At 38.8% G+C, this 23,683-nt stretch overlaps 1 protein-coding gene and 1 long non-coding RNA gene across 17 annotated transcripts in view; one reads left to right on the top strand and one right to left on the bottom strand.

Annotated features, from left to right (window-relative positions):
* The window catches only part of dnm1a (dynamin 1a), a 59,101-nt gene that overhangs the window by 18,583 nt on the left and 16,835 nt on the right, over positions 1 to 23,683 (bottom strand). For 9 of the 16 annotated variants that reach the window (XR_003439101.2, XR_003439100.2, XR_003439095.2 and 6 more), the window contains exons 11-16: positions 18,830 to 18,916; positions 17,711 to 17,781; positions 16,709 to 16,760; positions 15,882 to 15,887; positions 15,042 to 15,053; positions 14,217 to 14,330 (exon numbers count right to left, since the gene is read on the bottom strand). Coding sequence is in view for 13 of the 16 variants with exons in the window: in XM_027136735.2 (XP_026992536.1) it covers positions 14,217 to 14,330; positions 15,042 to 15,053; positions 15,882 to 15,887; positions 16,709 to 16,760; positions 17,711 to 17,781; positions 18,830 to 18,916 (342 nt within the window). In the remaining 3 variants the exon portion in view is untranslated. Of the gene's footprint in view, positions 1 to 14,216; positions 14,331 to 15,041; positions 15,054 to 15,881; positions 15,888 to 16,708; positions 16,761 to 17,710; positions 17,782 to 18,829; positions 18,917 to 22,527; positions 22,667 to 23,683 lie in introns of all 16 variants that reach the window. The other 7 variants (XM_047809300.1, XM_047809303.1, XM_027136736.2 and 4 more) reach the window with 3 other exon arrangements.
* Positions 5,519 to 6,866, top strand: LOC113636567. Its single transcript, XR_007139606.1, has 3 exons — positions 5,519 to 5,957; positions 6,159 to 6,197; positions 6,477 to 6,866. It is a non-coding gene; the product is annotated as an uncharacterized LOC113636567 (long non-coding RNA).

Here is a 23,683-nt window from a genome sequence, read left to right as displayed (position 1 = left end):
TAGTTACTGTACGGACGACAGTCCGAACAGAGAATTTAACCGTTTGTTATTTCATTTGTTTCACTGCTTGTTGAACAATAAAAGGTTAATAACACACACACAAAAAAAGACTCTTTATAATAGAGCGTCTGTGCTGAAGCGAGTGAGTTTTTTCCTCCGTTCACTCCTCGAGACCGCAGTCATCTCAGTGACATCCGCATGGCCGTGACTCCAACCTCTGCGACTGAGTCTCCTATAAAAAGCATGTGAACATTCTGAAGCCTTTAATAACAGGGCAACGGCTTGTTAACGATGCAGGAGGTTTCCTGAAAAATAGACGCCTCGATCCGTAGTTTTTTTTCCTGTCTTTTTTTCTTTCAGCTCACATTGTTTAGAGAAAATGCACAAGAACGACCAGCAACCGCGGTGCTTTAAGTTCAGCCTCGGATTTAAAGCATATCAAAGCAGGAGAGTCGGGATCGGCTAATGCGCCTGTAAACTGGAGGAAAATGAAAGGGTCGGAGTTTAGGAGCTGTTTTATAGTCAGGCTTGTATACATGTATAACTGAGGCCAGTTTTAAGGAGAGAGTCAGCTGACACGTACAAAGAGAAAAGTTTCTTTTCCTGTGCATTTCCTTCCTTCCTTCATTTTCTGCCTTTATTTCCTCCCTTCCTTCCTTCCTGAATTTATTTCCTTCCTTTTCGCATTTATTTTCTTTCTGAATTTATTTCCTTAAATTTTGCATTTATTTCCTTCCTGAATTTATTTCCTTCCTTTTCACATTTATTTCCTTTCTGAATTTATTTCCTTCCTTTTTGCATTTATTTCCTTTCTGAATTTATTTCCTTCCTTTTTGCATTTATTTCCTTTCTGAATGTATTTCCTTCCTTTTTTCATTTACCCCCCCCCCCCAACCCACTGTCCTCAATCCAATCACATCATGGAGACAGAAAATTACAACAAAGTTCTAGATAGTTTAAGACTTTCGTTACTTGTTAGTTACATTAGCATTACAGTTTCTGTACAACAAGCGCACACACACACACACACGCAAGCACACACACACACACGCAAGCACACACACACACATCAGACGTCTCTGGTTGATCGACTACATTTAGAGTAAATGTGAAAATTTTCTTTCATTTCCTTCAAATTGCTAAAACGGTCTCCAGTCTCGCTTTTTTCTCTCCCTGCTTTCAATTCTCTCGTTTTTCATTCATGGAGCCTGAACATGCATCAGAGAAAGATCATACATCTTGAGGGGGAAAAAAAAAGCACACTTGTTTATCTCATCAGCCATGATTTGAAACTCCAGATGCTCCTTCTTCGTTCTGTTCGCTTGTGATACGCAGAAAGCGGTTTTAAACTGTGTGTGTGTGTGAGATACGTTTTCAGTGTCATAGTCTTTTGGACCATGTCTCTACTTTCAGTGTCATAGTCTTTTGGACTAAGTCTCTACTTTCAGTGTCATAGTCTTTTGGACCATGTCTCTACTTTCAGTGTCATAGTCTTTTGGACCATGTCTCTACTTTCAGTGTCATAGTCTTTTGGACCATGTCTCTACTTTCAGTGTCATAGTCTTTTGGACCATGTCTCTACTTTCAGTGTCATAGTCTTTTGGACCACGTCTCTACTTTCAGTGTCATAGTCTTTTGGACAATGTCTCTACTTTCAGTGTCATAGTCTTTTGGACTAAGTCTCTACTTTCAGTTTCATAGTCTTTTGGACTACGTGTCTACTTTCAGTGTCATAGTCTTTTGGACTACGTCTCTACTTTCAGTGTCATAGTCTTTTGGACAATGTCTCTACTTTCAGTGTCATAGTCTTTTGGACCACGTCTCTACTTTCAGTGTCATAGTCTTTTGGACTAGGTCTCTACTTTCAGTGTCATAGTCTTTTGGACTAAGTCTCTACTTTCAGTGTCATAGTCTTTTGGACCAAGTCTCTACTTTCAGTGTCATAGTCTTTTGGACCATGTCTCTACTTTCAGTGTCATAGTCTTTTGGACCACGTCTCTACTTTCAGTGTCATAGTCTTTTGGACAATGTCTCTACTTTCAGTGTCATAGTCTTTTGGACTAAGTCTCTACTTTCAGTGTCATAGTCTTTTGGACCACGTCTCTACTTTCAGTGTCATAGTCTTTTGGACTAAGTCTCTACTTTCAGTGTCATAGTCTTTTGGACCACGTCTCTACTTTCAGTGTCATAGTCTTTTGGACAATGTCTCTACTTTCAGTGTCATAGTCTTTTGGACTAAGTCTCTACTTTCAGTGTCATAGTCTTTTGGACCATGTCTCTACTTTCAGTGTCATAGTCTTTTGGACCACGTCTCTACTTTCAGTGTCATAGTCTTTTGGACAATGTCTCTACTTTCAGTGTCATAGTCTTTTGGACTAAGTCTCTACTTTCAATTTCATAGTCTTTTGGACTACGTCTCTACTTTCAGTGTCATAGTCTTTTGGACAATGTCTCTACTTTCAGTGTCATAGTCTTTTGGACCACGTCTCTACTTTCAGTGTCATAGTCTTTTGGACCATGTCTCTACTTTCAGTGTCATAGTCTTTTGGACCATGTCTCTACTTTCAGTGTCATAGTCTTTTGGACCATGTCTCTACTTTCAGTGTCATAGTCTTTTGGACCATGTCTCTACTTTCAGTGTCATAGTCTTTTGGACCATGTCTCGTTGTCCTGCTGGAAGGTGAACCTCTGCCCCAAGATTGCCCTGTATTTGGCTCCATCCACTTTCCAGTTTTCTTGTTCGTGCTGAATAAAAGCATCCCCACAACATGACGCTGCCACCACCATGTTTCACGGTGGGGATGTTGTGTTCAGGTGTGTTCGATGTGCTTTTAGATTTCCGCCACACATACAGTAGCATTTTGAATTTAGGTCAAAGAGTTACATTTTTGGTCTCATCTGACCAGAGCTCCTTCTTCCACATGTCTGCTGTGTCGCCTACAAGACTTATGGCTTTCTTCTTATGCCACTCTTCCATAAAGGCCAGATTTGTAAAGTGCACGACTACTTTTTCTCCCACCTGAGCTGTGGATCTCTGCAGCTCCTTCAGAGTTACCATGGGCCTCTTGGCTACTTCTCTGATTAATGCTCTCCTTGCCTGCCTGTCAGTTTAAGTGGACGTCCATGTCTTGGTGGTGGGTTTGCAGTCGTGCCAAGCTCTTTCCATTTTCAGATGATGGATTGTACAAAGCTCTGTGAGATGTTCAAGGCTCGGGACATTGTTTTATAACCTAACCCTGCTTTAAACGTCTCCACAACTTTATCCCTGACCTGTCTGGTGTGTTCCTTGGTCTTCACGATGCTGTCTGTTCACTAATGTTCTCTAACAAACCTCTGAGGGCTTCACAGAACAGCTGTATTTATACTGAGATTAAATTACACACAGGTGGACTTTATTTACTAGTTAGGTGACTTCTGAAGGCAATTGGTTCCACTTCACAATTATGTGCCACTTTGTGTTGGTCTATCAAATAAAATCCCAATCAAATACATTTTTGTTTGTGGTTGTAATGTGACAAAATGTGGAACAGGTCAGTGGGTATGAATAATTTTGCAAGGTACTGTATGTACCTATACAGCACACATACACACACACACACACACACACACACACACAATGCACAGCAACAGGCTGGATTGTGTTTTTTTCCTTATCTTTCTCTCCAGCTCGTTGAAATTCACAAGCCTCACAGCTCTCTAGAGATTTCTCTCAGCCCTGACTCTTTTCTCTCGTAACTGTGAAATTGATTCGAACCACATGGCGATTTTTATTACGCTATACAGTACACGTACAGTACTCATTATTAACATCACTCCACCGAGGTGTGGCGCGAGCCGAGCCGAGCCAAGCGCAACACGACTTTATCGAACAAATGTCTGTTAAAAAAAAAATAAAAAAATTAAAAAAATGCGGAAATATAGTCGGTACGTACACAGCGTCTTCCATCCGTCCGCCGCCTTTTTACATCTCTTTCATTCCCTATCTCTTTATCGTCTCTCCCTCCCCTCCTCCTCCTCCTCATCCGTCTCTCGCTCTCTTTCTCTTGGCTTCACTGTGAAAAGTGCGAGACTGCTGACCCAGCTCCCAGAGGAAGCCGTTTCTGAAGCGTTCAGGTTCTAGAGGAGAAATCGTAGCTAAAACAAACACCGTCACCTCTCAGAAATTGGGTCGAAATGCCGCCCATCTCGCTGGCTTTTTTCCGAGTCAGTCGCTCTGCCCTGGTTAAACTAATACTTTTCGACTATATAAAATGCAGTGCAAAAGTTTGTGTACCCTTGAAATGAAAAAATGGAAAAGGACACAAAAGGAACAATGAGACATTTCTGGTTTCACTGACATTCCTGTTTCTCACATTATTGCAAACCACAAAAATGCTCAGAATAAAAAAAAAAAAAATTTTTTTAAAAAGTCTCCTTTTCTCAGAGAATGCGTGCATATTCTCATATAACGTCTGCTTGACGACTTCCTGACCAGAGAGCAATGAGATAATCTTTTGTTTCTTTTTACTATCCTAATTTAATGTTTTAGATTTCATTTGAACTGCTCGGACGTTTTTGGTGATCGATCACCAAATGCCGTTAAAAATGAAAATGCTGTTTTTCTACTCAGAAATCATGACGTGCAAAACTTTTCCACTCTGTTTTATGTTTATTAATGGAAATGATTTGTCTAGAGGTTGATCTTGATTTTTTAAAAAAAAAAAAAAAGGAATAAGAATGAAGAGGAAAGTAGGACAAAGGGGAGAGATGTAAAAAAAAAAAAGGAGAAGAAATGAAAAGCGTGCATTATGGTTTGATAGAGAAACAGACGTGAAAACCCTTTCCAGGATGCATCCCAAACCTGAAGTCTGGCTGATGTAGCCACATCAGAGCGCTGAGAGATCGCTAACTAATGCGTGCGCTACATCTGCTCTAGATTTTACTCCCGCTACTCAAACTGCTATCTGTACTTTCTGCTGGTGGGGGTACTGGACCTGGTAGTGGGATTGTGTGGAGCGCTCCACGACCAGCATAAAGGCCTCTTTATTCGCTCTGGACAGGGAAAGGAAATCAGCTTCAGCAGAAAAAACACAGCAGTCCGAGCAAAGCGGCCACAGGGCTGCACATCTGGAGTTATTACAACCCTGCCTCCTCGCCAAGAAACTCCGACATTCCTCCAGCAGCTACAAAGCCATGGAGCCTCAAGAGTCATCCACTCCGACTCCCACACATGCACACGGGCTGACACACACCCCAACCACCCTCCCTCCCTCTCACACACACACACACACACACACACACACACACACACACACACACACACACACACACACACACAGACTGACGTTCTCCCCCTAAAATATCGGACCGGACCAACCAATCCATTTCTCTCCCCCCCTTTTACAATTACACAAGACGCATGCAGCAAATTAATGCGATTCACTTCCTGTTGACCTTTGACCCACCACTTCCTGCTGCGTCCCCAAAAAAGCGGGAGGGGGGAAAAAAGCCAGACAGAGGACGGGGGTAAGCAAAAAAAAAAAAAGAAAGAAAGAAAGAAAAAAGTTAGCTCCTCCTTTTTCTCCTCCATCTCCCTCTTTCCTTCTCTCTCACTGGGAAAGTTAACTGCACTCTGCCACGTCAAGCTTACGAGTTGCCGCTGTGCCACCCGGTAGGAACGAGACGATGCGCTCTGTTCTCTGTCTTCTTTCCAAATCAGAACGCATCGATGCCGCGTTTTCAAGGGAAAATCTCAGGAATTCAATGCTGGGACCAACCTCAAGGCCTGGAGACAGACCCAAACTTGTATAACTTGTATAATTCCTAACTTTTACGGCCTGGCGGTCTGACTTCAAGTGGCACCGGCTGAAACGTCTCAGTCTGACTGGAGAGGGGAAGACGCACAGGAAGGGACGGGGATGGGTGAAGCGTGAAGAGAAACATCTGTGCTGAATCCAGACAGTGTTGCACTCAATAAGGTAAAGTATTGTTCAAGCGATGCGGACGTTTTCTCTAAACGTTTAGAACTGAAAATGGAATTAAAAAAAAAAAGTCAAAATATATGCTGATCTTTATCTTTATCCATATCGACACTTTTCTGAATATTAAAAAAAAAAAAAGAGTTTAATGAAATCGTATATCTTCTGGGAGTTCATCTCTTCTGTCGAATTTCTTTCCAGAGTCCTGAGAGGAGGGAAATCCCGGAGCGTTTGGAACGAGTGAGTGAGTGTTTCATGCAGGCGATGCATCTGTTCATTTTTGTCATTTTACTCTATACACGATGCCGGGATGGAGACGGGGGTCAACGAGGGCACGTCTCCAAGTCGAGCATGCGGCTAGGCAAATCTTTTAAAGCTAAATCTGCATGCGGACCGGCATCAGATCAGATCTAAAATGACAGATTAAGGAAACGTTATTGCTTTTAGGTACTTTTATTAGTTTGAGGAACATTTTAGGGGCTTTCAAGATGTAACCTGAGAATGTGTTGCACTCCACAGGAGGCAGGACTGAGCGCCGAAAGCAGCACTTCACCACCAAGAGCCACGGATTCTCACTTAAATGGTAACACACACAGATTTCTATAATCTCTGGACAAACCAGACGTCCTGCATGCGAGCGATCGTGAGTGTGCGTGTGTGCAAATGGGAACTGAATGCAGCAAGAAAGCTGAAACAGAGAGGACATTGACCTGTCCCGCCTGCCCAGTGTTCAGACTACCTGTTCAGGAAGTAGCGGTTGTACAGTAGTCTGCACATTGGTTAGGCTGGGTGGGGAAGCGCGAGAGTCGGCCTTCGTCATCACTGACGACGCAAACCTTCCTCCAATCCGCAACTTCTGTATATGTTCTGTATAATTTTTAAATAAAATCCATCAGATTCCACTTGAAATGTGTGTTTCTTTTTATTTGAAATGAATAAACTTATCATCTTACCCTCCTCATGCAGTGACAGCGTCCCTGTTACTCTACTGGAGAGGAAAGAGTTAATAATCCTCCAGACATGATTAAGGCACTAAACTCAGTTTATCACTCGCAGGAGTGACACAGCATGACTTGGCAACCCATAAAAAAAATCCCACAGCCATATAAACAATCATTTATATTTAGATGTGACTTAAAAGTAAGTGACCCAACCCAAAAGCCAGCAAAAAAAAGTAAAAAAGAAAAGAAATGAAAAGAAATATTTGTTGGTACAAGAAAAGGTAAGCTCAAAACTCTCCATCACTAAACACAGACAGAGAGAGAGAGAGAGAGAGAGAGAGAGAGAGAGAGAGAGAGCATAACAACAAACAGAGCTGATGAACTAGCTTCGGTCGAAAGCTTTGATGAACTGAATGTTGGTGATGACTGCTTTACATCTGCTCATGAAGATGTGCCAGATTCAATAAAAATGCCTGCTCTTACACACACACACACACACACACACACACACACACACACGCACGCACACACACAAACACACCGTTTTCAATTGGTGCTTGTGAGGTATCCCAAGCTAAGTGAATCATCTGAGGTTACAATTTACAATGACCAGTCTAAGTGTGTGTGTGTGTGTGTGTGTGTGTGTGTGTGTGTGTGTGTGTGTGTGTGTGTGTGTGTGTGTGTGCATTTAAGAACACATTCTGATATAAGGTTGGTGTCCATAAGGTAATATTCTAAGAAAACACTAAAAAAAAAGGTTAGCAAGGTTTAAGTAAGATTTTGTGTGTGTGTGTGTGTGTGTGTGTGTGTGTGTGTGTGTGTGTGTGTGTGTGTGTGGTGTGTGTGTGTGTTGTGTGTGCTGGAAGCTGTAAAAAACTAGCCTTTAAAAATGCCTCCTTGACAAAGCCGAATAAAGTTGATAAACCTTATGTGCACATTTTTGGCGGCCAGAAAGTCTCTGTGGGCATGTGTGTGTGTGTGTGTGTGTGTGTGTGTGCGTGTGTGTGTGTGTGTGTGCGTGTGTGTGTGCGTGTGTGTGTGTGTGTGTGTGTGTGAATGTATTTAGCTATTTAGCTCATTGAGGGGACAAAATGTCCCAGTGATTATAGCTATAGACAGAAAAGAAAAAAAGTAAATTAAAAAATACTAAAATAAATAAAAAATAAATAAAATGAAAATGCATAAATATATAAATAAATAAATAACTAGAAGTACCTTTTGGTTAGTGATAAAAATACATAATATATTTTTTTTTATTTGCTGGTCCCAAAATTTATCATCACGCCAAAATCAATCTTAGGCTTTTTTTTTTTTTTTTAACTTTTTATTTAAATTTATTTTAAACCATATTGTATATTTGTTTACCTACAATAAGTCAGATGTTAATAGAACGACCCTACACAGGCGGTAATACAAGTGTGTGTGTGTGTGTGTGTGTGTGTGTGTGTGTGTGTGTGTGTGTGTGCGTGTGAGATAAATGGAGGGGGGTTCAGTGAAAGTGAAATGAGAGGGGATCGTGTTGGCTCGTGCATTTAGACTTTTCTTCATTCATGTCTGCACAGTTTTTGCGAGGCTTTGGGGAACGCTGGGTTCGCTTGATTCAAAGCATGTCTGGTAATAGAAACCAGACCACAACCACCAACCCCACTCACCTCCCCTCTCTACCCCCCATTTACCCCACAGCACCAAAATCCGGCAAGCAGAAGGGCTATAAAGAGTCTGAGAGCGAGAGAAGTGAACCACAGGGAAGACGAGAGGAGAGTTGTTGAGAAAAAAATAATAAAAATTGGATTAATTCGAGAACTTTTAAATAAATAATGTGTCACATTTCACACTCTCAGAACAGACGAGTTCCTCAGAGGTTCTTTTAGATAATTAAGGATTTTTTTTTTAATCTGCATTAAATGTTTTAGGGAAAGAAAGAAAGAAAGAAAGAAAGAAAGAAAGAAAGAAAGAAAGAAAGAAAGAAAGAAAGAAAGAAAGAAAGAAAGAAAGAAAGAAAGAAAGAAAGTAAGCCTTCCTCCGCCCTCCCCCCTCCCCCCCTTCACTCCCTCCCTCCCTCCCTCCCTCCCTCCTCCCGCCCTCCATCCCTCCCTCCCTCCCTCCATCCTTTCCTCCCCCGTCCCCTCCCTCCTCCCTCCCTCCTTCCCTCCTTCACTCCTTCCTCCCTCCATCCCGAAAGAAAGAAAGAAAGAAAGAAAGAAAGAAAGAAAGAAAGAAAGAAAGAAAGAAAGAAAAACAATTCGAAACAGTTCAATAAAAGAGTCCTGGTACCTAAAATAAATACCTGGTACCTCAACACCAGGGTTAAAAATGTACCTGGTACAATAAAAAAAAATATAGCTAAAATGTACCTGTTACCATAACAACTACCACTGAACCCTAAAGCTCTGGTATCATAAAAAGAACTCTAGACTTATAAAATTAAATATCATAAAACAACAACAAAAAAAACAAAAAACAGTAGCACTAGGATTAATTAGTATTAATTAGTATTAATTCATTATATAAAGTACCATTGAACCTTAAAGAAATACTTGGTACCATAAAAAACACTATAACTAAAATAGTTCCCAATAAAACAAGTTCCTGTTACCTAAATGGAATACCTGGTCCCTTAAAAACACTAGGGTTAAAAAGGTACTATCTGGAACTACAGAAAACTCTAGACTTAAAAAGTACCTGGTATTTTAAAAAACACTTTAAAAAAACACTAGGCTTAAAAAAAGTATCTAGTACCATAAGACACTACAGTTAAAAAAAGGTTCTGGTACCTAAAAGGAATACCTGAAAAAGAGGTAATGCAACAAATATTAATGCAACCTTAATACAAAGCTTCAGAAAGGTTCCTGGTTTGTTCCTCTGAAAAGGAACCATTTCATATGTCAGGTATAAGTTAGACTTCTACTCTCTGTACTCTTCAATCTAAAAGCTTCACAGGATTCAGATTGTTCTCTAATACAAACCCGAAGTTTCTCTTTCACGAAGAGTCACAAGCTGAACCCTCAGAAACCTCAATGATCTAAAGAAGGTTTGAAGAACTCTTGAAGAACCGGAGCTGTGCAACTCACACGCTTACATGTACAGTACACTCTTACATCACAGGTTCCCAAGAGGATTCTGCTGAAATTCGTCTTGGAATCCCGTATGAGATGGTGACTTTTTACTGTACACATGCTTTCCAGAGAACAAATTAAAAAAAAAATTTGCATGCAAAGCTAAAAATCTATAATTAAAAATAAAAAGATTAATTTTAAGCAAAAATAAATAAATAAAATAAAAAATCTGGATGCGGTGTGGCTGAGATGTAGGGAAAGGCTATAAATATTTACTGGGTTTAAACACACACATACAGTACATGCACACACACTTACACACACAGACACACACACACACACACACACACACACACACACACACACACACACACACACACACACAGAGAGCTTCAGTAATATGCTAAAAAACCACACTAAGCCAAAAGAACTCTAACTACACATTCATTACGGATCTTACGGTCGGGAGAAAATAAAGTTCATGTGAGAAAGCCGCCACAGATTTGTTAGGAACAACCGACGAGTTTCCGCTATAGCCGTTATAACCTCGGATGCCATTTAAAAAAAAACGGAAAAATAAAGAAACAAATCTAAAGAACTGACACGACTCGGGATGTTGTTTATTATTTAGACAAAGAGCAATGGGTTTAGTAAATCGCCTCGGCACGGGACTTGACCTTAGTTACCCGTGTGCCACCCAAGAAAAGCAAACACGCCTGCACAGAGTGTGTGTCTAGAGAGTGTCTCTCTCTCTCTCTCTCTCTCTCTCTCTCTCTCTCACACACACACACACACACACACACACACACACACACACACACACACACACACACACACACACACAAACACACACACAAACACACACACCAGGCCTGGACAAATGTAGTGGAAATGGAAGTCAGTTCTCATTATTGTCATTGACAAAGTGCTGCTATACCTGCAAGTTTAAGTTTTGTGTAAGTTTTCTGTCCCTGTGCTCTGAGGAACTGGCATTTCCATCTCACATTAAAACAAATACATGTGGAAGAGAAAAAGAAAGAGGGAGGAGGTGGATGGAGGTCCGACCCTCAGTGTGTAAGAGAAGGGGACTTTGTGTTAGAGATAATAGACCACCAGAGAATCCCCTCTTTCTCTGTCGTTACCCCACATGCTCCTCATTAAGGCTATCCTAACCAGCTAACCAGACACACACACACACACACACACACACACACACACACACACACACTTCCCTACCGTATCCTACCCTGCCGTTTCACTTTGAAAGTTAAAAGGTTTATGAGAAGCAGCCCCAGTCTGGAGGGAAACAGGCGAGGCGCCACTGACTGCACCAGATTCTGGTATGCACATGTGTGTGCCAGCTTCAGTGAGTCTCTCTCTCTCTCTCTCTCTCTCTCTCTCTCTCTCTCTCTCACACACACACACACACACACACACACACACACACACACACACACTCACACTTCAAGTGCTCAGAATTACCATCCAGGCCGTCCTGATGTCTTCTTATATAAAGGTGGTATGAGAAATCTATGAACTCTCGGCCTACGTTCATCCTGAACACATCATATTCGTCAAAAATAATGTTGTACCCCGAGTCCAACAAGAGTCATTTACCAGAAATCTTACCACAGTGGAAAGAATTTCTACAAGGATTTTTTATTTATTTATTTATTTGTTTTAAAAACTTGCCAAGTCAGCAGAAAGCGACCGAGCCAAATTGGAACGCCTTAAAAAAATATATAATATCCAATTGAGATCATTTCTATTTTGGAAAAAATCAATCTAAACGATCCCACATAAAAGGCCGGTCATTAAAAGTAAAACATATTGGCGAGCGGTGCGTAATGCTTGTGTTGGCGCCAGCTCGTAAGTGAAAGCAAAGCACGCTGGGATGTCTTAGGGTGGTTTTCCACTTTACTGATCTAAAGTTGATTTGAAGTAAATGGACAGTAATGATGCGATCCTGAGAGTGAAGAAAGCTTTAAATGAAAATTAAACCTACGATAAGACACACACGTTAGAAAATGCCAGAGCAGGATGTTCTGGGCTCTTGGGTGTTCTGTAATGCTAAATCAATCTGGAACTGTTTAACCCCTAAAAGGGGGCATGGCCTAAATCTGAATGTGTCTCGAATACAATGTCTCTAAAGGTAGAAATATATGAATTTCCAACAGCTCCTCAAACTCAGCTAGTAATGAGTATTGCTTTATATATATATATATATATATATATATATATATATATATAAATATATATATATATATATATATATATATATATATATATACAGCATTTGTCAGTACCTGCCTCTAAAGTACAAACATGCTAGCAGCTTAATTTATAAATTAGCCTTGCGGGTCATGTATCATGAATCTTTCCGACAAGCTCTCTCAAAAATATAAATAGTGGATATCATATACATAGCTGAATTTCTTTTTCTTTTCGAACACGTTATCGTTCTAGATAAATCGGTTTTCAGCCACATTCCCATTGTATTCTGTTCAAATGTAGAACCATATTTTTTACTATGAACATAAACCTGCTGATTTATACGACAGATACAATAAAATCTGCTTTTGATATCATTTAGACCAGGGGTCGGCAACCCGCAGCTCCAGCTTTCATCCCTCTGCTGCGTCTCCCTGTAGATTTGGAAAATAAATATTTAATTTAAATTTATTTTATTTTAGTTAGTTAGTTTTTTTAAAAAATGTAATTCTAAATTCTAAGATCATGATGCTATTGCAACATTAAAATAAACCGTGTTTAATTTTTTTGTCGCTCAAAATATAACTCGCAAAATATAATTTGCGTCATAACTGCCGACTTGCGAAATCCGACACAGATGCAGACGCGTTTTTGGTTTGCTGCATCCGGCAGGTTAAAATGTTGATGTCACGAATACGAGTTGTTAGTTCAAACTGTTCAAAATATTTTTGTTTGCCTAAAAATTTGGTTTACTCGATAGCGGTTCATTGATTTCATAAATGCAACACATTACAGTTTTTTTCTATACTTTCCATAAAGGTAAAAAACGATATATGCAGTGTTGTCTTTATTTTAGATGTCAAAAGGGTTTTGTGGCTCCCTGTGTTTTTTTTTCTGTGGGAAACGGGTCCAAATGGCTCTTTGAGTGTTTAAGGTTGCCGACCCCTGATTTAGATCTAAGGGTTCGAGCCACTACGTGATAGACAGACAGACAGACAGACAGACAAACAAACAGACAGCCATTATTATTATTTTATTAATAAAACAAACAAACAACAAAATCAACAAACACAGGAAAACACTAGGGAAAAACTGAGCAACTAAAAAACAAAACATCATACAAAAAAAAAAACATTAAACAGAGAACACCAGCTAACAAACGACACATGACGATAAGCAAAAAATCAGGTGTGCAGAGGCAGGAACTATCTATCTGTCATGACATCGACTGCTGCTACAACACTAAAACAAAATGAACCTACATCTTACTTGATGCTGAATATTTTACTCTATGTACTTTTTGCACCTTATTCACTACGGTACTGGGTACTGGTCGGCGCCGCACTTTCGGTTATCGACTATTTTTCTGTGCGTCTATGTAGCGTAGTACCACGGGCTTCGAAGGAATGTTGTTTCGCTTCACTTTGTACTGCACCAGCTGTATGTGGATGAAATGAGGATAACAACTGCTTGACTGTGCTGAGAGAGAGCACAGAGAAACCGTGGCACATTTTTAACTCATTTTAATATAACTGAGCATTAAGGGCCTTGCTCAGGGGCCCAGCAGTGGCAACCCTTTGGATATGAACTCACAACCTGTTGATCAGTAGTCCAACACCTTACCCACTGAGCTACTACATTCCTAGTAATAATAAGGATATACAGTAATGTTCATCCACCACGACAAACACTAAAGACAAATCATCACCAATATCTATGCAATTGTTGCGTTGTTTATATTTCAGCAGAGATGTTTAGTACTGTTGACTTTTTTCGCCTCTTCAAGAGACAATTGTGTTGCATCTAAGCATCGGTTTTTACTTCCCATTCCACAGACATGTGTTTCTAATGTGGAAACACAAAGCACGATACAGAAGTGTATAAAAACATATGACTGATTTGTTCCATGACATCATCTGTTGCATTCGCTGCTGATATTTATATCAATTTATACAAATGCTATTGACGTTAAAACCTGTTTCCTTCGAACGTTCTACGACGGCTACTATTTGATCACGTGGGATAAAAAGAAGAGTAGAAGTAAAGCTCACCTCGTCATCCTTGTACCAGGAGAGTGACTCGGCTGTTAGCACGAACCAGTACTCTTTAGCGCCACCTTTCATGATGCTGATGTTGTTGATTGTCAGCCAGCCCTTCCTGATGACCTGGGAAACAGAATACACAGAGATTATAAAGTGTGTGTTTCACACACACAAACACACACAGACACACACACACACACACACACACACACACACACACACACACACACACACACACACACACAGATGCACACCAATATAAAACAACATTTTCCCTTAATCCTTTATCTGTTACTATGGAAACATATAAGGTAATAATGCACAGCTGCACAACTGTCAGCGATGATGTTACAGAAAACCAATCAACACTTTCTGACCAATCAGAAGGGAGAATCCAGCAGCATTATGGTATAATATATCCTCAGGGCCACACGATAAACTACACTCTCTTAACCTGTATCATTACCCACAGCTGACTTGGTTGTGCTTAACTTCAGAGCACAAAATCACACAGCTGAGAAAAGAAAGTCTGGAATTTTTAACCACACGACACAGACATGCACAAATATAGATGATCCAAATACACGTTTTGTTTAAAGGCCTGAATTGTGTTGTTTCTGTAGCCTGCTTTTGGGTTTGTATGGAGTGAAAGACAGACTCCAGTTTAAAAGTTTAAAATGTATTTTTATTTTAAATTACACCCAGTGTGTGGGAGATGCTTGAACCACCTGTCATCTCCATTAGTTATATCACTTACACACACACTCACACACACACACACACACACACGCACGCACACTAGCACACCATCATGAATATAAGAACAGTACTCACCATGATCTCATCCTAGAGCAGAGGAGGCAAAGGGGAAAAAAATGTATAAATGATTATAAAAACACAAAAAGGACAACAAAAAAAATGGAAAAATAAAATACATACTTGGTGTGCAGAAGTTTGTGCCCCCTTAGACAAAATAACAAAATGTATAAGACATAAAATTCATTTTTACAGTTAAAATAAGAGATATAGTGAATAAAGAAATAATTAATTTCTGTTTGATTGCTTCTTTCCCGTCCTCCTCTGTTGTCATATTGTGATTATTCCATTTGAAATCGAAATCTAAGGGGGGTGTAAACTTTTGCACTCAAATGGAAAGGAAAGAAATTAAAAAAAAAAAAAAGACATTCACTGTCATCTACTGCCTTTTTTGCCTTGTGGCTTCCAGAAACAACAATAGAAAAACCATGTAGAATAAAATGATTATGGCTTGTTGTTCAGATAAAAAAACAAAAAGTTAATATGGCAATTTTATGTCTAGAACATTTCAAATGTCCTGACCACCTGCGTGCAAAAAAAATGGCTGCTGCTAGTCACGCTAGCCTCAGGAATGCTGTCAGATCCATTCATCTCTCCAAAATAGCTGCACAATTACATAATACACACTACAGGGATGTACGTCTACGCTACTGCAGCGGCGCTAGGGTCCGAAAATATCACCCAGGACGGGCAAAAGAATCCTGCCCTCAATAACTGCCTGAAACGAAACGCTACATTATTTAGGAGGTTTAAATAAAATGTTAGAGAGACTTTCTTATCATTGTATATAACTGATCTGGGATCAGTTTTCTCCACAGAAAATTCTTCATTTCAACTGGTAAGAGCGAGAGCACAAACCTGCCCCTGGACCAGTTGATAAAGAAGAAGCAGCATGAAACGACATACAGAAGAAAACACAAAATGCAGGAGATATGGACAGGGTCAGAAACACACATTATTTTCAGGCAACATGACACATGAGGACATACAAAGAGTTAAAGGAAGAGTTCAGCCAAAACGCACACAACGTAAACTCCTTCTACTCCCGTGGCGGTCGAGCAGCTGTGTGATGTTGGACGTACGCTAGTTTTGTGCCGAGGCTAATGAAAATATCTTATACTGTAGCTACCAGTTTTTCTCACAGCTCCCACTTGATTATCCAAATTGACTATGGAATTAGACTATGGACTAATCATTAACTATGATTGTCCAAATTGAGTGATATCTTATACTATATCTATATTAAAAAATTAATAATGTTAACAAAAGAAACAACGTCAACTTTAACTACGCTACATCTCCTTCAAAATGTAAGCCATACCTCCTAGCTAAGCATAATGTTCGCTGTGAAAATTTGTTTTTTTTTAGTTCTGTGATATTTTTGTCCATTTATGTTTATCTTTTATGCGTAACAGTGTGTCTTATAGTGTCAGTAGCCATGTTATCGAGTGCGTAATGCTTTTGCTATACATGCATAATACTAAACCGGTAGAAACAGGCTTTAGCTTGACAGCATTTGAGGTAAAATTGAGGTCAAATGGGCAAATTTCATTTTTGGCTGAACTATTGCTTTAAATTCAATAGTGTTTAAAACTATTGAGAAGAATGATGACAACATAGAGAGAAGTAAAGTGTGTATCTGCACCCAGTCCTGAAGATGGCGCTGTAAGGAATACAGATTTTACCTGGTTTCCAGCCGCCTTCTTCTTGCTCATTTGGCTGCTTCGCTGCTGCGCACTAATGAGAAAGAAAAATTTATTTCAGCTGATTAAATTTTCCGTAGTTGTGTAATTGTTGGCTATTGTAAACTAATGCTAAGATCTGGAGTAGAAACTAAATATTGTTTTTGTGTACAATTCTCTTTTTTGGGGGGGGGGGGGCAGCAATGGATATTATATAAATTATATATGAGACAAATATTACAATTCTAAATGAATAAATGTGAATTTAAAATGTAGTTTTATCTGTGAGGAAACCCTAAAGTTTGTATAATTTTTTTAAATTTATATACTTATTTGTCAAAAAAAATGTTCATGCTCATTTTTTTTATAACCGAACGTGTATGTTTTAATAACTGACAGTTCTGGATAAGTTAAATAAATACATAAAAAGAAAGTTTGTTGTAAAGATGATACTGAAATGTAAAATATATAAAAAGAAAATTGATCACGAAAGTTATCGCCATCATTAAAGTGTTATTAAATATGTTATTAAATATGGAAATATGTTATTAAAGTAGGAAACATAACAGCTAAAACTATTTTCCGTTTAGTTTTAAATTTCCAAAATTGTGCTTGGAAATTTAAAACTAAAACTATTTTCCGTTTAGTTTTAAATTTCCAAAATTGTGCTTGGAAAATAAAAAAAAATCATAAACTGCTGTCGAATTTATACCGAAATCTATTTATAGTTTGTCGAAACCTGCTTTACTAATTTAACTTCAAATTATTTTCTTCTTTTTCAAACCTCCTTTTTTTTTGCTTTCCAATAGAAATGTTTATGTATGAACACTTTTAGATACCTGAGTGTACAAGTTTATAGAACAATTTTACGTCTCGTCTTTTCGCTTTAAAATGGTTCTCTCTAATGTCTGTCCTGTTATTTGCAAAGTGCCGTATCTAAATCCAGAAATTTCTCCAGCGATATGAAACTTTCAGCGTGATCGTCCCTGAAATATGTAAACTCACTTGGCAAATCCGATGAAATCTTCATGGTTGGTGTTCATGTAAGCCAGCTCGATGTCAATAAGCAGCATCACCTTGTGATCAAAAGTGGAAAAATGCTTAAAAATGATCAGTTATATAAATTTCAGTTTACAGATTATTCTAGAAGAAATTAGTCATGTTAATAATGTAATGTTAATTAACATTTTATTACAGTATTAATGTTTAATAATGATGTCAATGTTTTAGCAATGAATGCCAATGAAAGTGCTTTTCTTTTCTTCGTGCTACCGTCCTTGCTAACTTTCTTCGTACCCATGGTGCTAAGTCTTCACTAAATCTTACACAAAATGCAAAAGAACCCACAAACACTAACAAAGTCGTGGTACTAAGATTGGGCTAAAAATAGAATAGACCACCCATGCCACTAATCTGTTAAAGAAAAAAAAAAAAACATGCGAAAGATCACGTATTGAATTTTGGAATTCTTTTGAATGCATGCCGAAAGCAAACGTTGGTATCGTGGGTTGTCTCTTGAAACAGTAGTTCTCTGAATGACAAAAACTTCTCTTGGCATTGCACTGACTCTAGCCAACTGAAATTAGCCAGCGTTCGGTTTGTCCGTATGCCAAAAGTGCTTCATATGCAAATGCAAATTTCTTGCAAAATTTCAATTCTTAAGGCGAAAATTTACAATGGAGGGTGTTCATATGCCGAGCTTCTGCTGTATATGATTTATGTACGACATAAAGAACTTTCATTTTTTTACCCTTATCTTAGAAACCATCATATCTTTAACAGCACACCGATGAACCATTGAGTGATCTTCTGAAATTCTGAAAGTGAATTTAAATGAAAGAGAATGGAATATTTTCAGATGAATCATTTCCAGGACACTTATTTTTATTTATGAAGCTCATATGCTCCTTTAACATTTAACATGTATATCACGGTACGTGTAGCGTCTATTGATTTTCTCAAAAAATAAAAATAAAAATCTTGATCAGACTTCCCTGATAATCGTTATCTCTAACGACGCCTCCTAAGCCTTTCGTAAAGCATCCAGCGCTTATAATATTTATGCAAATCTTATGCCAGTGTGAAGGGAAATGCATGTGTAACATCGCTGTAGCGCATCCTCACCTGATCCTTAGTACGACTCTCACGATCACGGATGTGTTGAGTGACGATTCTTTCCATTTCCTCTCGCAGCATGGGGTACTGAGCCAGCTATGGACACATACACACACACATGCAGACAAGATGCAAGGCAGAGAGCAAATGTATCATACACTTGGCCCGTTGTTGGTGTCTTCCTCAACATACAAACCACATGGCACTACAAAACATGCTGGATTTAAACCCTGTGTTTAATGCTCAAATGCACAGATATATAAAATATAAAGGAACCACATACAAGAAGAATAAAACTAACTAACTGGTGCACTCCTGCATAAAATTCTTTATCAATGAGCTGTCTTTGTCTATTGAAATTAATTTCATATTTCATTTCATCCTGTTAGTTTTGATGGGTGCATTTTTTTCCATGTCGTGTGAAAATAACAGGTTTTCATCACTCCTTATTCAACAGGTTGATATTTAGCAGGTGATTGAATCAATTGGCTGATTTTATATAGAAGAGTTTGACAAAATGTGTCAAAAACAGTGTCTGTTTTGAGGTCTTGAGACTCTATTAATGAGACACTAAAGGTGCTTTCACATTGTTTAGTTCATTCGAGTTGAACCCTGGTGTGTATTCGACCTCGTTCGAAACTGACGATCTGAGTTCTCGGTCTACTTTCAAGCGCAGATCGCTGGTGAAAAAGTCGTTCGGGATGGGAAACTGAACCGATAGACAGAGGCGTATCAATGCAGAAAAGTCAAGTGTTCTCGAGATGAAAATAAAAAGAACATAAACTTCGGATCTAACAACAAAAATATTTGAAACTTATCATTTATGTCATTATCTAGTCTATCTATTCCTCTGTGCTTTTGTGACTTCAACAAACGTTTGTTCACCTTTTTCCATTGCCGTATTTCTGATTAATAAATAAAAGAGGTTTACGAGTTACCGTCCTTCATGCCCTTCATGCCCTACATGCTTGTTGGTTTCTTTTATAATATATAAGTGTGAATCCAAACCAAATCAATTAAAAAAAAAACCCTTAAAGATTCAACATCCCAGCGATTCGGTTCTCATCAAACGAACTAATAGGTGTGAAAGCACCCTGTTTTAATATCTTTTATGGACCATTTTAATTCTTGGAGCTGTTTAAGTTAATGGTGCATTAAAATGTTTGGCTCATGCAGAGTCACTTTCCCAAACTTTAACACACACAGACTCTTCAGTCAAGTCCAGCAATGCAAAAACCAAACGGGGAAGGACAAAAAAAAAAAAGCAAGACTGCTTACAGACATGAGCAGTACATTTATACATGCACTGGACGAATGAAATGAAAGAGAGAAAGAGAGGGAAGAGAGGATGTTGGAAGAGATCAAAGTGACCTCATGTGGATTTTCAGCACAGTCACATCCTCTCATGAATTATTATGCAAGATCTGACCCATGTTACGGTGCTATAGTCACTCGGTGTAAGAACGTCTGACGAAATACTGTACAGCGCTGTAATGCTGACGTGGGACAAAAGCGTAAACTAATGCGATTTGTGTTTGCAGAAATCCACAAGAGGCCAACTGTCCAAAGAAAAAAAAATAATCAAACATGTGAAGAGGAGAAAAGCAGAGACAGATGTTTTTTTATTGGTTTTAGCTAGTGAGTGTAACAGGACCTACCGACCTAAACGTTAGCAACAAATTCACTCAGATATCTATTTTTGAAATGTGTAATCTCACAAAAACGACTCAAATTATTCCTAAAGTACTAATGGGAAAAGTAACAGAAATGAAAACGTTCAAAAAGTGAGAGAAAGACAGGACATGAATACAAAATGCAAAGAAACTGAGACAATTTGGATGCTGTAAATTGTAAAAGAACCAAATAAAATCTTTAGTGTGTGACTTGATAAAGAATATGAATAAAAATAGAAAGGAATGAGATTAATAATTATAAAACTGGTAAGGATAGACTGACTGATGCTGGACAGATTTTGCCTTTTAGGGACTCAATTGGGTCTTAAAGGTAGAACATACTGTACTGTATGCTGCTAGTTAAGCATTGTTAAGGAAAACACGATATTATTAAGGTGTACCACAAGGCTCTGTACAAGGCCCGGGTTTGTTCGCTGAAGTTAGGACAGGGGATATCTGTAGTACCTTAAACAACTTTGTCTGCCAGTATCATTAAATGAATAAAGAAAGATTGGGATAGAGAAACTCAGGTTCCTGCAAATATATTACTGATACCAATCTATCAAGCCGTGTTTAACTGGAGCGTCTACACGCTATTTTAGTGTTTTCCGTTATCCTGTCTAGTGCAAGAGTTCCGCGATAAAAATGGATACATTTCTCAATCCTTTACCTCCTCTGGTTCCTTGACAACATCAAGCGACTCTGACTCAGTGAAACGACGATATGGATTTACGAGTATTAGTTAACCGTAAATGCGAAGGATTGGAGAATCCATTAATTACACAAAGAGAAGAATGTCTCAATGATCAGAACAGGAAATGACATATATATCTCTATACAAACTATGAACATTTTTTCACACTGTGCTTACATTTCTTAAAATAGTTTTTTAAGTGTGTAATGTAGCAGCACTCAAATATAGAAGACTTTAGTCTGATGACGAAGCGGAGAAACACCAGAGGACCAAATGTTGAAAAGAAGTGCCAGAGGACAAACGGGATCTAGCATGGAGCTTATATAGATTACTCAGGTTGTTTGTACTTGGCTAGAAAATGAGCACACAGGAAAACCCCACTAATTCCTGAATTAAAATTGCCCCAAAAGCTCAGAATATAAGGAAATCTGGGTGAAACTCAACGTTAAACTTTGCACTAAATATTTAGATTAGATTTTCAAAACGTGCCAGATTAGATTACAAGACCAAAAAAAAGAGTCCTGCCTTGATACATCTTTAATTTAAGTTAATGTAAAAGTTTTTTTTTGTTTGTATTTTTACAGTTTTATATACTATTATTTATTCAATGTATTGTTTTATGGATGTATTTCATTATATTATTGCACTATGCGTTTCGTTTAATAGCTTATCATTTTATTTTCAACTCCTACCATTTCTTGGTTCTAACCGAAGGTAAAACTATTCGGAGATACCACTGAGACTGTGTGCTCAGAGACTTACAGATTTGGCTCATATCTGCATCGTGCATACAAACAGACTCGTTCTGAATGACTCATAAAGCCAGTAAAATGAGCAAGCGTGTAATCATATCCTCGTCCTGAAATAAAAAGCCTGAACACTTTCACAAGACCAATCGGAACGGAAAATACGATTAGAGACGACCCTAATCAGAAACACGTTGTCTTACTTTAACAGCTCTACAAGGCAGAGGAAACAAATGCCTTTGAGAAGAAGAAAGGATCAGTTATCAGGACAAACTACTAAAAGGGAAAGAAGAGACAGGAGGAACAGGAAAAACAAACAAATTTCTTAACACAAACTATGTGGCTTAGCCTATTATACTACTGTGCTGGTGAATTCTTAAATTTGATTGGTGAGGTGTTAAATCATTCTGTATGAGAGGAGCTTTGACAATAGAACAGCTGCAAATCTTATGTTCATATTCATTTGGGTTCAGCCTAAAGAGATAAACCGTTGTTCCCTAACACCGAACAAAAAAAAAAGTCTAACGAATCCAGCCATCAGTCTATCCGTACCCATGGTGACTCAGACGAACGAGGATCTTGTTTCTGCATTACCTTTTCACTACATTTTCGTATGGTGGAGGTCAGTTCACTCACTACCATATCTATACACTTCAGGCAGGGAGACTTCAGCTTTTGGATCAGTTTTTTCACTATGGCCTCGAAGGCTAGGTCAGGGGTAAACAGGCCCGTCCTGCAGAGGAAGTGGGTGGCACAGCACAGGACAGAGAGAGAGAGAAGAGAAGGAGGGAAAACGAGAGGTGGATGGATGGAGGGAGGAATAAAATAAAAGAGAAGGATGAGAAGCAAAAAAACGTCTGAAACGATGAAGAGTATAAGAGAGAAAGGAAAATGAAGAAGAGAAAAAGAAGAGGTGAGGAGGATGGAAGGACAGATAAGACAGCACAGAGGAAAGAAAAGGCAAGTGAGACATTTGGTTTGTCTTTAAGCCATTCGTCAGAGGGCTCGAGCCAAGATCTCCCTCCCACAGAGAGAAGAAGAGAAAGAGGAAACCTCAGCCTGCTGTCCACGGGCCAACAGCTTGAAGCCAGGAATAATTTAGACTGCAGCGTTGCACACTCGCGCCAGTCAGAGACCCTCTACATTCTGCTCTCCATGACCCCAACCTTACAGCTGACCACCAAAACCAGAGCCAGTCCATTACATCCACACTGGAGCAGTGGGAACTGTTACAGAGTGCTAACGCGGCTCTCAGGCGGCTGTTAATCCGGGTGTTAACGCTTGTTAATAACCTCCTATCTTTGTCCCTATTGGTTTTGTAGTAGAAGAAGGGAAATGCAATTCTTTTTGCATTCTTTTTCTTTCCATACAGTTCACATATTTGTTAGCTGTAAATTATTATGCTTGTTCTGACTGACGTAAATTTGCATCGCTACAGTCTTTCAAGCAGTGTCTGGGTGCTAGTCTTAATGCTAGGTAGAAATCGTAGTTAAAGCAGCTTAATCACAGGGTATAACATGCTTTGGATTTTGTATGCTAGGCACTTAAATCTCTGATTATTTGTTTACAATTACTTGTAATGTTTCAATAGGACTGGGTCATATGGCAAAAAAACAAAAAAAAAAAAAACATTTTGAAATTTAATAATTTTAAAGGCCAGCATAAAAAAATAACCAAAAACTCTAGTTGGCCTAATGTTAGCTAAACACAATATTTATTAGCCTAATAGCTAGCTTGCTTGTGAAGTATT

The sequence above is a fragment of the Tachysurus fulvidraco genome, chromosome 26, assembly GCF_022655615.1.
Source record: "Tachysurus fulvidraco isolate hzauxx_2018 chromosome 26, HZAU_PFXX_2.0, whole genome shotgun sequence".
In the NCBI taxonomy this organism is placed as follows: domain Eukaryota; kingdom Metazoa; phylum Chordata; class Actinopteri; order Siluriformes; family Bagridae; genus Tachysurus; species Tachysurus fulvidraco.
This window is presented reverse-complemented; position numbering and strand designations above follow the sequence as displayed.